The 17673-nt window shown below is 38.7% G+C and overlaps 2 protein-coding genes across 3 annotated transcripts in view; one reads left to right on the forward strand and one right to left on the reverse strand.

The window, feature by feature from the left end:
* TECR (trans-2,3-enoyl-CoA reductase) overlaps positions 1-5391 on the forward strand; it is a 52979-nt gene extending 47588 nt beyond the window's left edge. For both annotated transcript variants that reach the window (XM_058165743.1, XM_058165742.1), the window contains 2 exons: positions 1616-1661; positions 2772-5391. In XM_058165743.1, the coding sequence (XP_058021726.1) occupies positions 1616-1661; positions 2772-2899 (174 nt within the window). In that variant the 3' untranslated portion in view covers positions 2900-5391. The remainder of the gene's footprint in view (positions 1-1615; positions 1662-2771) is intronic.
* Positions 5392-9683: 4292 nt separating this feature from the next.
* Positions 9684-15639, reverse strand: NDUFB7 (NADH:ubiquinone oxidoreductase subunit B7). Its single transcript, XM_058165746.1, has 3 exons — positions 15447-15639; positions 11114-11285; positions 9684-9864 (listed from the first exon to the last, which is right to left on the reverse strand). The coding sequence occupies exons 1-3, from the start codon at positions 15556-15558 to the stop codon at positions 9768-9770; spliced, it is 381 nt and encodes a 126-aa protein (XP_058021729.1). The 5' UTR covers positions 15559-15639; the 3' UTR covers positions 9684-9767.
* Between the last annotated feature and the right edge of the window lie 2034 nt (positions 15640-17673).

Genomic DNA, 17673 nt, shown 5'->3' on the forward strand with positions numbered 1-17673 from the left:
GTGAAATACACATAACCTTTTTTCTTGGAAAAATAAGAGAGAAAATTTCTTCTAGTACAATGGCTCACATGATTCATTTTCTACATTTCTATGCATTAGTGCATAGATAGTGAAAGCTATGAGGCATTGTTTCCATATCTGATTTATCATTCCCATTTGATGTCGTAGTTAAAGCATCAAACTAGAGACCGGGAGATTGTGAGTTCTAGTCCTACCTTGGCACAAAGCCAGTGGGTGATCACTTTCTCTCAGCCCTAGAAAAGAGGCAGTGGCCAAATATTTCTTAAAACATTGCCAAGAAAACCAGAGATGCTTGTCCAGGACACAATTGGATGGAAGAAAGTAAATTACATTGATATTTTACACTCTTTACAGTGTGTACATTTTTATCTTAGGTTTCCATTTCCAACTCACATAGGATTCAGTTTAAATCTGTACTGATGAATTTTGCTTTGTTTCAACCATATGTATTTTAGCAGCCCTTGTGATACAGTCTATATCACATCAACAATCAGTCACCCAGACAATTCAGCCCGTGGTCTTTGAAAGCCAATCTCTCCTATCAGCATGAATGAGAACACTCTCATGGCCCCAGGGTCTTGAGCATTTTTATTTGATTTCCATTAGGATTTTTTTCTAACAGTACCATTTGTGCTCACATATATTAGGAGGAAGAGATAACAGTCAATGGGCTTGACAGTGATTGGAAGTTATTCTGTCACACATCTCTGTTCACTCAACACACTATTACTGTACATGATGGCATTCATCACAGTTCACAAGTCAGTGTGTTTGGTTGGCACACATTTGTTTCAATTTCAATTTCTCACAAGTCGGTCATCAACTACAAGACTGTTCTTTTCTCTGCCTTTTTCCTTGATCTTCAAGCAGGAATACAGCACCATCATGTCACAAGCATTATAGATTACTACAGCAGTCAATTCATTTTCATTTTTTAAGGTTCCATCAGTACAAGGCGTATATTTTATTTATATTATTTGTGTGTGCATTGTTTTGTTCTTGTATTGTTTACTTAAATGTCGAATTTATTTCGATAACATATATAACATATCCCATTAAATTAGCAGACTCAATGTGCCTTACAATAATCTGAAAACAATAACTATAAAATAATATTAAAAATTAAGTTCATATATTAAAAATGACCTTGGAGCTTTTTGTTAAACTCCCCTGACAAACTCCCATTTCTTCTACATTTTTCTCACTCTGGTTTTGCAGAGGGAAACACTTTGGTTTCATGGGTGCTAAGAATAGTACCTATGCTTGAGCTAAGACTGTAAAATGTGTACTACAAAATCTTCGGGCCTGTTTTGACAGTGATGGTCATACTCATGTGAACATTACTACTTGCCTTTTGAATTGAGAGTAGGATAGGTATTTCTTTCTACTTACACACTAATCTGCCTTGTAGATGGCTATAAAGTTTATGGGAAAGTTTTCAGTTCAAGTACAGAAACACATTCGGGATTTGTGCATGAGTTGGGTCTGCAAAGTAGGACTGTGCTGTATGTTTACTATAGCTGAAGAACGCAATGCTCAAGCCTAGAAAGTTTTAATATTTCCCTTGACGTAGTCTTGATGCTTTCTTTTCCAGGTAGGGTCTTGGATTGGCTTTGCCATAATGACTCAGTGCCTTCCAGGTAAGTCCTGATAATAGGTTAGATCTTTGCTGGAGTCACTTTTAATAAGAATTATATTAAGCAATGTTTATGAAATACAGTTATGTATTTTTATTCTTTCTGGCCCTTCCCAATTTTTCTATTAGAACTGTTCTTTATTGCCAAGTATATTAGGATCTATCAATTTAAAACAGAATAAATATATTTTCCCTTTCAGCGAAGAAAGTACCAGCATAAGATTACAAGAGCTCAGTAAATTACAGTTTCTGGCTTACAATAAGCTTCATCTCTTTACTAAGAGGGATGCCAGCAGCTATGCACTCTTCTGCTTGGTCTCTTCATTGCCTTTACTTTGTTTTACCAAGACACATAGGAGTTGAGTATTCATTATGTAGTGTAGGAAATAATGAAAGAGGCTACATCTTCCTGGGATAGCAACCCTGAGGGCTACCTCCTATTTTACAAAATCTATTTTCCATTTGTTAGGGATGCTTTAGCTCTGAGTAGCTATATTAAATAATGTGCAAAATTAGATAGTATTCCCCAAGACAAGTATCCAATGTACTATAAGATCCTTGGTAGTATTTTCTATTTCTGTAGTCTATTCCTTAAAAGATGTACAGGTAGTCCTCGACTTACGACCACAATTGAGCCCAAAATTTCTGTTGCTAAAGGGGACAGTTAAATGATTTTGTCCTACTTTATGACCTTTCTTGCCCCAGTTGTTAAGTGAATCAGTGCAGTTGTTAAGTTAGTACCCCCCAAAGTTAAGTGAATCTGGCTTCTCCATTGACTTTGCTTGTCAGAAAGTTGCAGAAAGTGGTCACATGACCTCAGGACACGGCAACCGTCATAAATAGAAGCTAGTTGCCAAATGTCTGAATTTTGATCATGTGACCATGAGGACACTGCAATGTTAGTAAGTGTGAAAAATGGTAATAAGTCACTTTTTTCAGTGCCATTGTGACTTTGGACAGTCACTAAAGGAACTGTTGTAAGTCAAGGACTACCTGTAATACATTTGCAAAAGGAGTCAATGTTAAATGTTTTTTTTTCTTCTGCCTTTGCCCAGAGGGAGGATTCTTTTCTGAAATACCTAATAATGTTACACACTTTTTTGTTTGTCAACAGTGGCTCTGTTTTCCTTGGTTGGATTTATTCAAATGACCATTTGGGCAAAGGGAAAACACCGAAGTTACCTGAAGGAGTTCCGAGATTACCCACCTCTACGTTCGCCTATCGTCCCTTTTCTGCTCTAAGCCTCCTTCTGCACTAAGATATCAAACTGGGCTGGTAGCTTCATTTTTTATCTTCTTGAGCAGCTGTTATTGGAGTCTAAAACAGGGGTTTTTTCACTGTCCACAATGTGTTTTGAGGGGGGGGGTTGTTGGAATCCCTTCCTTTTTAAAGATAATTGCTCTTTCCTCCCTCATCTTTGTCCCTATCCAAAACCACATTTGACTTAGAATAACACTTCCCTACAGTTACTATGAAGCCAAACACTGCAACAAGAACAAAGGGAACAATCCAATTTTACAGGGGGGGAGGGGGGAGTTGAACAGCTGCTAGGCATTATATTTGTAAGAGCAGATACCATATATGGAGCCTAGGCAGCTGGACTTTGGCCAAAAGTGAGGTTGTAGAATAGCAATCTTAACTCTAGTCATTAATAATTTTAGAAAAGTTGTCTACTGCGTTTGTGCAGCACTTTGAATATGAAAGCATAAAAGTGCCTTGGAACGCATGGTGCCATTCCTAAACCAAATGGGTCTTTCCTGGGATGGAAAGACCCAGGAAAAGGCATGGCTACTTTAAGGAGTTGCAGTCATCATGGCCCTGTGTGGTACGATACAGTTTTTCATTTGCATTTGCATTCAAAGCACAGCACAGCCTATTAATTCAGTTGTGGGCATTCTCCTAGTAGTAAATATTATTGCTATTATTTTTTTTATTGTGGAGTGATGCTTGGTAAAATGTAATCTTTTTTTGGGAGGGAAATAAACTGACTAAGATCAGTGACAATGCTAACTTCATCTCTTTTATAGGACGGTCTTGTGTCCCTTTTTAACCCTTGTTCAACTAGTAGGCATTTGTGCTTGAAATCAAAATTGAAAATGGCTCAATTGAATGACATTACAATTGTCAAATTTCAGAAGGGCAGAACACATTATTTAATCATCCCAGTTATAAGCTAAATTATAATATGGCAAATTCCCTGCTGTGAAGCAAAGGAAACAAATTAGTTATGATCCAGTAGTAGCTTTAGTAGTAGCAACTAGGCTGTTTCAGTCCTGTCCACCATATAAATTGGCCACTTGTCATCCACATAAATGCTTTTCCTTTTCCTACCTAGTAGAATCTTACGAGCGGTGAACATCATCTTCCAAGTAGAAATGTATGCCCGAAGTGACTCAATTTTGTGTCATGGTAAGAGTAGGCTTTCTGTAGTTAAGAGGTCCTTGAAATGCAGGTCTAGCAAATAGTCTTGTGCCTAACTAGCAATAATTATGTAACTTTCTGTAACACAGGCCCACTGAAACATGAGTGGACAGGGCAATTATGGAGATATACAAGTGAAACTTTGATTTAATGGATCAGATGATAAAAGGAGGTGTTTCTTCCAGTTGTCCATTAAATGGAAGAGTGATCAATACCAATGTATATTGGTATTAGGTAAATGCTACAAATTGCATCATTGTGTGACTTACTCAATTTGTATATGTTTACAAGTGCACTGAGAAATTTTTTTTGGGCGGGGGGAATCCTGCTTTGAAATTTGTAACTTTCTAGCACTTAAAGAGATAAGAAAATGCCTGTTATTGCTTCTATAAAAATATTCAATATTATAGAACTGAAGCCTCTTAGGTTTGGACTGTCTTCTTGAGAGGAGGTTGGTTATTTTTCTGTTTGTCATTGTTACCAAGGTTGTGACTGCATACAGGTAGTCTTTGAATTATGACAGCAACTGGGATTGCGATTGCCATTGCCATTGCTAAGCAATGTGTAACATCAGGTAGCCACACCGTTTTACCACAGCAATCCTAGCAATCCCACTTACTGTCATTACTTCAAGATATGCAGGTTGTTAAGTGGGAAGTGGTAGGGATTTTATGTAAGGACAGGAAGCTGGGAGGGTTGGTGCAGGCTGTGATTTGGAGGAGGCTTGTGGGGAGGAGTAGCTGGGGCAACAGACTTGAGCATAAGAAAGTTGTGGAATACACAGTATGGCAAGAAGGCTGGGGGATTTACTAGAGTAACATGCAACCTTCCTTGCTGGCTCCCCCATTGATTTTGATTTTGGGAAGCCAGTAGGGAAGTTGTAAATGGCAATAATCTGCCATCTAAGGATGCTGCAATTGCAGTAGTACAAGCAATTGACAAGTCCCTGAATCATGATTGCATGACTGTGGAACACTGCAAAGGCCAGAACTTCAAGGATTAGTCATAAATTCCACTTGTTCAACGCCGTTCCAGCTTCAAATGGTTGCTGAATGAGTGGCTAATAAATGAGGACTACTTGTATATTTAATTTGGAGGAAGCCCCATTTGAAGTAGAATGGAACTTGATTCTAAACAAATATGTTCACAATCAAGATGAATGTTTGTCATAGTCTTAGGTTATGCTGAATGTGAGCAGTGATATCTGAAATCTAGGCTCCAAGGCTGCTGTTAAATGAGCCACTGACTTTTTGCTCTAATCCATTTCATGTGGAACTTTATTTAAACCAACCAATAAAAAATAATCCAGCCACTGGACAGTCTCAGACTGTTTTTTTAAAGCATGGAGTTATACACTGAAGGACTTTTTTTCCACACATTGGGGAAGACTACAGGTAAGACTGGACACCTCTGTTATATTTGATATGTCATTTGAAATTAATTGGACCAGGTATATAATCTTATATAAACATTGGATTCCTAACAGATTATAGTTGCATAAAGAGAATGGGACAGTTTACTGGCTAAGAAAATTTAAAGTTAGGATTTGAGAGTCCTGTGCGACTTTTCTTACAAATTGCACCTGTAAGTTGACCACAGAATTGGGCTCCCCAGTTTAGATTCGCTCACTTCGATGTATAGACCAGATAGTAGGATGAACAGAGGAATCATAGGCCACAAAATATTACTCTTTTGTGTGAAAAATGACACATCAGGTAGGACTGACTAAATATGAATACATTGAATAAAAAACTTATTGCTAATGAACTGTATTTTCAAATAAATATTTTGAACACCTATACCTTGTATTATCTCATGATCACCTGCCAATAGTGCCCAGCAAAACACTTTTGGGTGCTCAAGTATTATGGATGATTGCACCTCACGTTTTACTCAACTGTAGATGAGTTTTAATCTTCAGAATTAAACACAAGTAAAATTGGATAGAATGATATTCCCCATTCCCAGAAGCCTATCCAGTTGAAGGACAGGATAGAAAAAAAAATTCTTCAAATATACTGTATATGAGAAAGACTCACTTGAAAGAAAAGTCATCCCACATGACTGCTCCCTTTGAAAAATCACACACAGTTCATCAAACAGCAAATTGGCAGAAGCATAATTGTGAATGTTTACAGAAGATGAGAAATGCAGCTTAGACATATTACACAAGAAACTTGCAAGGCCACATGCAATCTACTTATAACCACACTGTTGACTTACAGTATGACTGCTGACTTACAGTAGCAACTTTGCCATCACCATTAGTAATACCTTGTTTCGGTTCTGCTGTCAACTGTAGCCTGTATTACTGCTCAGCCTGAGTACTTGGATGTTCCTTCTAATTAGTCCCAGAGGTCTTTGGCCCTGTCTGGCCTGGTGGAGATATCTTTCTCAACTACTGGTTATGTCCTTGCTCAGATAGCTGAGTAAACATACTGGCTTTCTTTATCGCCTACCGGTGCTGTTACCAAATGCCAGATTGGTGAATAATAAAATCTGAGCATCCTCTACCATGATACACAGCTTCTTCACCCTCTATTATAGATTTGAGCTAGGCTATGCAACAGGTTGCGAGAAAGCTAAAAAGCAGATGGAGAGAAGCTTCTCAAATTTGATCAAATTCCAGAGTGCGTTACTGAATATTTTGGTGGAAGACATCAAGAGACTTTCCCTCTATTTGCATCGTTTCCGTGTCATCCAGTGGAGCTTTTCTCAATAATTCTTGGCTTTTGGAGCCTGGCCTAACTAGAGGCATTTGTTTGTTTCCCATCTTTATTAATTTTATAAACAACGCAAGGCGGCAAACATCCAACACATCTTCCTCCTATTTTCCCAAGAGGTCTGCGAGGTGGGTTGAACTGAGAATGTGTGACTGGTCCAAAGTCACACAGCTGGCTTTTATGGCTAAGGTGGGTCTTCAATTCATGGTCTCTCACTTTCTAGCCTGGTCTTTGAACTGGTAAACCAAGCTGGCTCTAGATACAGGTAGTCCTTGATTTATGACTATAATTGAGGCCAAAATTTCTGTGTTAAGTGAAACATTTATTAAGCGAGTATTGCCCCATTTTACGACCTTTCTTGCTGCCGTTAGGTGAATCATTGCAGTTGATAATTTACTAACCCAGTAGTTAAGTGAATCTGGCTACCCCATTGACTGCTTGTCAGGTTTCAAAAGGTGATCACACGACCCTAGGACACTGCAATGATCATAAATATGAACCAGTTACCAAGAATATGGATTTTGATCACATGATCATGACCATGGGCATGCTGCAAAGTCATAACTCAAAAATGGTCAAAAGTCACTTTTTTCAGTGCCGTTGTAACTTTGAATGGTCACTAAATGAACTTGTAAGTCAAGGACTATCTATATATAGAACCCATGTTGGCTCTAAAGTTTGAAAATAAAACCTATCAAGATCATCATGACTTAGATGAATTTAGCAGTTCAATCAGTAGAAAAGTCCAGGGCCCTAGCTGGTCAGTTACTCCAATGTTTAAAGCCTGAAGATCTGTACAAGGTATCTAATTGGATTCGGATAACTTCAGCTTCACTTGCCTTCATGGTTTATCACATCTGCCATAAAGGAGTATTCAGCCGAGTCCAGTTCATACATTTATTACAAGGAGTGATCCCTCATAGAAACATGCCATTCACTTGAAAAAAGGCCCAGTAATAGCTAGTGACAAATTCTAATCAAAGTATTAAAAGTGTGTAGTGACTGATCTTATAGAGTCAGACAAATGAAATAGATTTTCTAGGTCAATTCAGTAGGGGCTTCAACTCCGTTTTGGTACTGAAACTATTTCAGTTGCTCTTTGGATGAGCTTTGCCAAGAAAGAGACACTGAATAGTAAGTACCATGTTGATTCTGCCATACTTCTCAATGGCTCCTGACCCCAGCAATCATGGTATTTTTCTGGGGTAGGTTGTCTAAGCTTGATATAGATGGAATAGCCTTAGAGTGATTCCACTTATTCATGGGTGGTCATCTCCAAAAAGTATTGCTGAAGGATTTCTGCTTACTCCATGTTGCTAATATTATGAGGTTCCGTGTTTCCCCAAAAATAAGTCTGGGTCTTATTTTCTTTTGGACCCCAAAATAAATACTGCTGCTTATTTTTGGGAGGGTGTCTTTTTTTCTCCCCATATACGGGAGACCCACTTTAGCTTGCTTGTGGCAAAGCAGAGGAGGTGGAGCTGCCCCGCACTGGCTTACCTCAGGGCCCCCACAGCCAGGCCATCCATGCCTGAGACCTGCCTCACCTTGTGGCCATAGCACTCACACACTGCTTGGCCTATTGCTCCATTGCAGCTGCAAGCAAGCAGAAGAAGCAGGCCGGCGGCCACGTGGACTTCTACTACACATGGCTGCTGGTGTTGCTGCTGCGAGGCAGGTATCAAGGCGTGGATGGCCTGGTTGTGGGGGCCCTGAGATAAGCCAGTGCGGAGCGCGTAGGCAGCTCGACCCCACTTTGCCTCGTGGCTGTGAAACCATGAACAACCAGACAGAATTGGCGGGTGGCCGGTTGCGCAGGCTCTTAAGTAGGGCTTATTTTGGGGGTAGGTGCACACATAAAAACATGCTAGGTTTTATTTTTTTGGACAGGTCTTATTTTCAGGGAAATGGTATTTGTCAAATAAATGAAGGTGTACAATACTTTGTCACTGAAGTGAAGCATTGGAATTGCTAGTCTGTGCCTGGGTATAGAGTTGGATTAGCTGAGGCCAAAAAATAGATGCTCAGTCCAGACAAAAGACATAACATTCACCTGGAAGATCTCATTCGTAAAGAGATGCTTCTGTATCCATTTTTAACATTACAGGCATAATTATCCTCTAACACAAATGGCATGTGGCACCTTCATCAGTTCAGGCTGGTATATCAGTTATGACTGAGATAGCCTCACTACAGTAATTTATGTCCTGATTCTACTAGAACTGCTTCAATGATTCCTTCCTGGAAAGAAACAAATATTTCAGATAAAGTAATTCAGTCAGGATGTACAATTCCCAGACCTGCAGCCCAAAATGCTCCACTACTATTTCTTATTTCACATGAGGCAGAGCAATTCTTGGGTGTTTAGCACAATCTACTGTCCTTTGGACTCCAGTACTCATCATTTCCAAAGGTTCCAACTTTTGTAAAAGGAACTTTGCTTATGTATGAAGAGGTGTAAATGCACAGAATCTATACAACAATCTATACAATTGTAACATTCAGAAGCAGCTGCCTTCATCCAGAATGAAACTGAAAGCTTATGTTGCTGAAATACAGAGAAAATATAAAAGTAACTACTGTGTTTCCCTGAAAATAAGACCTTGTCTTATATTATTTTGAACCCCGAAATAAGCCCCGATTGGGCTTATTATCAGGGGATGTCTTATTTTGGGGGAAACAGGGTAGATGTAGAGTTCCATCTGAACTTAACTAGACGTATCTCATTGGCACAATTGCCAGAACTGGTAATGCAAGATTAGGACTCCCAACAAGAAGATACTTACAGATTCTTGGCATTTACGAACATTTATTAGCCGTAGGTCCAAGATGAGCATTCATTCATTTCGTTGTAGGAATCAGTGAACATCTGAGACCCAACTGTGACATAATGTTTTTATTGTTTTCAATATAGCAAGTCCACAAATTTCTTTTAAGAGGAGGGAGGGGAAGCACCCCAAACTAATTAGGTTTCTATGGTAACTTCTGCCTTTTCTTCGATGCGCTTCTTCCTAGCCAGCAAACGCCGTTCTCGTTCAAATTCTTTCATGCGCATAACATAGCTAACACAAAGGATACAAGTATAAGTCAGTTCAAATCTGTTTGGCCCTACTGCACACCAAAACAACTAGACACAAGAATATTTTTTCCCAAACACCATCACTCTACTAAACAAGTAATTCCCTCAACACTGTCAAACTATTCACACTAGGCTGTATTACTATTACTATTAGTCTTCTCATCATTCCTATCACCCATCTCCTTCCATTTATGGCTGCATGACTGTAACTTTGTTGCTTGTATCCTTACGATTTATATTGAGATTGTTTCATAGTATGATTTAACTGCTTATTTGTACCCTATGATTATCACTAAGAGTTGTACCTTATGATTCTTGACAAATGTATCTTTTCTTTTATGTACACTGAGAGCATATGCACCAAAGACAAATTCCTTGTGTGTCCAATCTCATTTGGCCAATGAAGAATTCTAGTCTAGTCTAGTCTAGTCTAGTCTATTCTTTTTATTTATTTATTTATTTATTTTTGTCACAACAGTATACACAAACAAATGTCATAGATAAAACAGCATATCTTGAAGAATATATATATATATATATAATTAAAATTATGCATAAACTATATTAATTGGATATAATGAAGGGAACAATAGGACAGGAATGGTAGGCACATTTGTGCTCTTATGCATGCCCCTTAATTCTATTCTATTCTATTCTATTTTCTTGCTGCACGTTAATTAGCTTGAAAGCCATAATTTTATTTCATATTTAAAGTATTAGACATTTTATTACTAAGGCAGATTGCTCCCCAGACTCATCTTCTTCAGTCAAGGTCTTAAGTGTGGTATTTTTCTTAAAGTTCTCTATGCATGCTAGAGAACAATGGAATAATTATTCATTTATGATTTACCCTCATGCACATAACTTTGCTTAGATAATTCAGTGATTAGGGCCCTTTTCCATCAGGGCAAGGCACTTTAAAATTAAATCAAGGCTTATCAACATTAAGGAAAAACTACTTGGTTGATTATCATGATCTCTTCCTATTCACATCATGGTTGCATTTATAGTCTCCCATCCCACCCCAATATATTACGCTACTTTTTTGAAGACTCACTGAATTTTTATGGTGGAAACAGAACACATTTCATAAAGGAATTACAGGGATATTTAGAGGCAGTACTTCTAATCCAAGATAGTTTATAATTCCTGAAGCATAGTTAATTTATAGAATGAAGAATAAAGGACGAAATATAGCAACAAAGCAGATTAAAGCTATAGCTTTGACTTACTCCAGATGCTCACAGTACTTCCACTCATGCTCCTGATGTTTGCACCCATTGATTGAAAAAGGATATGTGTCACGTTTGCACTTCATCCACATTATGTAATGATGGGCACAATAATCTCGGAATTTGTAAGGAATCTGGGCATCATTCATCTGTTGATGCGTTGCTATCATCACTTGGAGAAAACAAAAGGAGAAAAAGATGGAAAGGGAGATTAAAATCTAAATGGAAGCTTTTCTTCAAGATCAACCATTTGGAATTCTCTAACAGATGCTGCAAAAGCTGTTTTCGAAAGCATGTTCAGCAAGTTAATTTAGAGAACCTGTTCAATTAAAATATACAGACCACACCAATCTGATGAGGAATTATTGATGAGTGTTCTTTGAGTATTATTTTGAAATCAGCTATGGAATCATTCAGTTATGCCATTCAGCCCGTGCTTAATCAGCTTACTATTAAGAATGTCATAAGATATTTATTAAGTGCTTTATTGTATCATGTTTCTATCACTCCCACAATTTATTAAAGAAGTTACTCAATGAAAAAAAGTTAAATTAGTCTGTCAAGATGTCAAAGTCTTTATTATTGACTTGGATGAAAAAGTTTATATAAAATTGGTAGCTAATATCCTAGGAAACAAAAGCCTAATTAAAAATCTTGAAGAGTTTGAGCATTTTGCAAAACTTTCTATAACTGTGATCTACTAAATAGAAATTAAGAAGAAGCAAGGACCAAGCGTGTAAACAGTACACCTACCCTTTATTTTTTTACTTCAAGAGCATGGAAGTTGCATATTTTGGAGAAAATAAACTACTGATTATAATTGCATTTAAATATGTCTTCTATCCTCTGAATTTTTAAAAGCATTTTAAAAATAGATTTTATACAAAAAATGTTTACCACTTGAGTTATTTTTTATGTTCTATTTCATAACAGCATTAGCATATATTTGCTGATAAAAATGTTCATTTGCATTTCAACCACACTTGTGACCTACTCAGTATTATCAGATTTCTGAATTGTAGTACTAACATTATTATATTATCACTCATTTCCTTCTTTTTGTCAGCTGCTGATGCATCATTGTAAACTAGCTAACTGGTGATGAACAGGATGAAGGTAGAAGCCGCAATAAGCTCTGACCCAATGACTGGGGTTAATATGGGGACGGACTATCTAATGGACCCCACAGATCACTAAAAATAAACAGTTTGAGAATCATTGGATTAGAGAAATGGCTAAAAGTTAATAGGATGAAATTTAATATAGACAAATGCAAAATTTCAACTATGAGAAAGATAAACAGATATGGATGGAGAGTACTTCTAAGAGCATCTGTAAAAAGGTTAGAATAGTAGCCAGTTGCAAATTGAACAGCAATTACAAAAAGGACAAATGAAATTTCAGGCTACGCCCCCAATGACAAAATTTCCAAATCACAGGAAATAGTTGTTCCAGTTTATTTTACATAGATCAGTTCCTACCTAAATATGATGTTCAGTTTATGTTATTGGAAGAGGCTTAGAAAACAGCAACAGCAACAATGATTGGGGGATTAGAAATTCAGTGCTATGAAGAGAAATGGAAGGAGCTGAACAATCTTGAAGGGGATAAAAAAAAGACAGCCAACGAAGAGATATGATATATTTTCCAAATGTGTCAACAGATGTCAAATCAAAGGTATCATATCAGTATATTTCGGGCAAATATATCATTGCCTTACTCTATATACAACCTGAGTGCACCCAGAATATTTTGCAACATGATTCTATTACTGGCTGCATATATGAATTCTGCAAGAATTCCGCCGCGAGCTTCCGCCGCGAGCTTAAGACACATCTATTTATTTGCGCAGGACTGGACTAGAATTTTTTAAATTTTTAAACGTTTAAAATTTTAAATCTGGTTTTAATGGGGTTTTATTGTTTATATTTATATTTTAATATTTGGCCTTGTGTAATAAGTTTTTTAATTTACTGTTTTATTTTGTATATATTTATATTTTTATATGGCTGTAAACCGCCCTGAGTCCCTAGGGAGATAGGGCGGTATAAAAGTCTGAACAAATAAATAAATAAATAAAATAAAATAAGAAGCTTCTAACCAGCTTTATTGAGAACAATAATCTACACCAAGGTTAGTAATCAATTTCATTGTGTACAATGACTAATATTCATATGAAAGCTAACAGGGTGGATTTGATTTAAATCAAGTCGATTGAATTTAAATCACTATTAAAAAGGCTTGATTTAAAGCAACTCGATTTAAATCATAATTTTTAAAGAGCAACTGTCATCTGTCCTGCAGCGGTTCCTCCTCTGACCTGCTTTTGACTCGCAAACATTCCCATTCACTTTAATGGGACGGCTGGTGATGTGGCAGTGACACAACAAGGTGAGGGACATGGCAGGCAGCAGGTGAGTGGATGCCCATTAACAGGCACTGCCATGATGGATCTGAAATGACAGGTGCTCTTTAATATTATATTTATAAGCTGCTTAGAAGATTTCACTTTCATTTTTACTGCTTCACTTTTCTCCTCACACTTAGAGCCTAGTGGTACAGATGCATTTCTCTTCAAACAATCATACAGTTTAGAGTGTACATAGATTTTCGAAAGAATGGGATAAAGGAATATTCCTGAACTTTCTTTTATGATTTATCTCATGGTTACTGTAAAATTGTGTGAATGCATCAATGCAGTGCATGTTATCTCAGTTTGCAGAGCTTGGATTCATTGAATGTGTTTATCAAAAATGTAAATATTGCAGAATAACAGCCTCATGCTACATAACTAAATTATTAATGTATCTTAAATAGAAAACAATCTTTAGATTTTTACTCCAAAAGCATTTTATTAAAATAAATTTGATAAAAATAAAAAAATCCAATTTAAATTTTAAATATCAATTTTTATCCACCCTGAAAGCTAATGAACCTCATCTTTCAACCCAAATTATTTCAAAGACTTGTGAGGATGTAAACATAACTACAGTCATAACTATGACTGTGAGAAAGGACTCACATTCAATTCTGGCAGGAATTTCTTCCATTGTTTCTGCTTGCCTGGTATGTTCTAGAATGCATACATTCCAAGTCCCTTCTATTAAAAATTGTCACCTTGTGTGATCTAGAAAGTGCACTTTTCTGTAGTCTTCCACCTTCTGGAACATCGTCTCCAGATATGGAGGGCACCCTCTCTCCTGGGGTTCTGAACAGCCCTGAAAACCTGCCTTTGCTCTCAGGCCTGAGGTTATGTATTGGGAGGAATCTTTGTAGTTTGTTTGGATGGTTGCTTTTGGCCCAACCTGTCTTGTAAATTTTGTTTAAATTATTTTGATCTAATATTGTATTTTGCAAGCCATTGGAATGGATGATCGTATTAAATGTATTTATAATACAAAAGGAAGAAAGCAAGCGTCTAGCGGATGTCCACATATCACTTAGTTCTCATTTTGGACAGAAATTTGCAGATAGAATCGGCTATGGAGATTCTCAGTCATCCAGCTCCTGGTTGTCCCAAAGGTGCTTTTTGAAGAGGCGGCTGGACTTTCTGGTTTTTCTTTGAAGATGTTTCGCTTCTCATTCAGAGCTGAAGAAGCTTCTTGGATGAGAAGCCAAACGTCTTCAAAGAAAAAACAGACAGTCCAGTCGCCTCTTGAAAAAAAGCATCTTGGACGCAGATGGAATCCCTCGGGTCCCTGTCTCAATAAGTTGATTAAGGGGCGATCTTCTTCTTCTAGAGTAGGAGTCTCCAACCTTGGCCACTTGAAGACTTGTGGACTCCAACTCCCAGAATTCCTGGGAGTTGAAGTCCACAAGTCTTCAAGTGGCCAAGGTTGGAGACCCCTGTTCTAGAGAGCCAGAAAAACCCATGCATCGCTCGCCTACTTCTGTCTCATGAGAAAAGGTAGGCTGAGTGAGGAACTGGTCCCCGGTTGCTCCATTTCGTGCTTCTTATCCACGCCACACCGAATTAGCTCTCAGCGGCACATAAAAACTACGCCTCTGTAGGCAATCCGGCTGAGAAGGAGGCAACCTGGGGAAACAAGCTCCGCGCCGTGTCCCTGGGTGGCCGATGGAGAGTGGGGAGGAACACAATCACTCCGAGAGGGAAGCCGGTGGAGGACACGGCCGGAGCTACATCCCCCACAAAAACCGGGGGGGGGGGGCAGGAGAGCCTGGCACCCTCTGGATCCCAGCTTCCACGGGCCAAAATCTGCTTCGCAGCCCCGGAGAACTGCCGGCCGCCCAGCCCGGGACTGTCGGAGCCACAAGGGCGGAGCTCAGCGCGGGGTGACCTTCCTCCTTCGCGACCCGCTCCGGCGCTGCTCACCGCGTTCCTTGCGCTCGGGGAGGCCAAGGTCGGCATCGAAGCTGGGAAAGGCGGAAGGGTCGGGCTCCACCTCCGAGTCCCACAAATACCGGCGGGCTAAATGAGCCCCCATCGCCGCCAAGGACTCTGCCCCCTGCTTCGGCTGGCTTCCGTTCTTCGCTTTTTTTCTTCTCTCTCTCTCTCTCTCTCAACCGGAACCGGAAGCGGCCGCGGAGTCCGCCTTAAAAGCGCTCGATCCTGGAAGCGCCGACGATTCTTTCGCGGCCTGGGCGCGTCACGGCCGGAGTTCTCGGCAGTTCGTTGCCGATAAAACCGCGGCGTCGCCTTTGTTTCTCAAATGCTGCGCGACAGAAAGAATAGAACAGAATAGAACAGAATAGAATATTTTTATTGGCCAAGTGTGATTGGACACACAAGGAATTTGTCTTGGTGCATACGCTCTCAGTGTACATAAAAGAAAAGATATGTTCATCAAGGTACAACGCTTAATGATAGTCATAGGGTACAAATAAGCAATCGGGAATCAATAGCAGTATAAATCGTAAGGATACAAGCAACAAAGTTACAGTTATAAGTGGAAGGAGATGGGTGATAGGAACAATGAGAAGATTAATAGTGCAGATTTAGTAAAAAGAAAGTGCAGGCGGGGTTTCCATTTCGGCTGCATTCGGCGCCTGCAAATTCATCTTGAGTGGGGAGAGTGGCTAAAAAAGGAATCCAGAACCGCAGTGCATTTTTTAAAAATTTCCAATGAATTATTTATTTCTCTCCATTTGTCTACATTTGTCCAGACAAATCAAATTGAACATGCTGTTCGTAGTCCTTGGTGGAGAACGCCAAGAAAAAAATGTCATACATTGCCGATCGAGGGTCCAGTTTCAGTTTTATTTATTTTATTTCGTCGAGCATGTATTAGATAACAGATAAATGTATAAACATAATTATGAATACATGAAATGCATACGAATAAAAGGGAACATTAGGACAGGGACGGAAGGTAGAGTTGGAAGTGTCCTTTGCTTGTTGAACCCTCATGCAGGAAAAATAGTTTGCAAATAGCCCTGTAACATTATTTACAGTTAAAATCCAATTTTGTTTAGTTGCTTGCTGCTTACTGACACATTTTAAGTCTGAATTTGAAAAGAGTATTGCAAAAACAAATCAGAAATTCCTGTCTTTCTGGCTGCCTTATTAGTGATGGTCCTCCATTTCAGCTTTTCTGATTTTCAAGAGGTTGCCTCTTTGTTTGAAGCAGTGGTAGTCAACCTGGTCCCAACCGCCTACTAGTGGTCGTTCCAGCTTTCATAGTGGGCGGTAGGGGTTTTGTCCGATATTGAAGCATTTTCCTTTTTTTAAATTTAATTGACTTTTAAAAAACTTTTCATAGCATTATTTAAAAACATTTTCATTAGGTTTTCATAAAATTCCCCGTGACAATTTAATTTCTGAAAATATACTATTTGTATCGCCCGCGCATAAGTTTAGCTCACGTTACGTAAGTGAAACGAAATGGCGCTATAGTGCAACCGCAAACAAAAGCCTCGTCCCAGAAGAGCTCGCGCATGTCCCCCACACCACCCAGCTGTAACAGAAAAGCAGAGCTGGTAGTCCCCCCCCCCACAACCCAATCCATGATGCGCGAAAAGCATGCGCAGACGACGATACACAGCGCATTACTGTGGAACTGGTGGGCAGTTAGAAAATTTTACTACTAACAGAGATACAAAAGTGGGCAGTAGGTATAAAAAGGTTGACTACCCCTGGTTTGGAGGAATATAGCAATAGTATTTAGACTTATACAGTTGGTCCTTGACGTACGACCACAATTGGACCCAAAATTTGTGTTGCTAAGTGAAGCATTTGTTAAGTGAATTTCACCCCATTTTGCGACCTTTCTTGCCACAGTTGTTAAGTGAATAACTGCAGTTGTTAAGTTAGGAACACAGTTGTTAAGTGAGTCTGGCTTTCCCATTGACTTTGCTTGTCAGAAGGCTACAAAAGATTAACACATGACTCCAGGACACTGATTGTCATAAATATGAGTCAGTTGTCAAGCATCTGAATTTTGATCATCTGACATGGGGATACTACAGTGGTCATAAGTGCGAAAAATAATAATAGAAGAATAGAATATTTTTATTGGCCAAGTGTGATTGGACACACAAGGAATTTGTCTTGGTGCATATGCTCTCAGTGTACATAAAAGAAAAGATACGTTCATCAAGGT

This window comes from Ahaetulla prasina, chromosome 2 (assembly GCF_028640845.1).
Source record: "Ahaetulla prasina isolate Xishuangbanna chromosome 2, ASM2864084v1, whole genome shotgun sequence".
Classification (NCBI taxonomy): domain Eukaryota; kingdom Metazoa; phylum Chordata; class Lepidosauria; order Squamata; family Colubridae; genus Ahaetulla; species Ahaetulla prasina.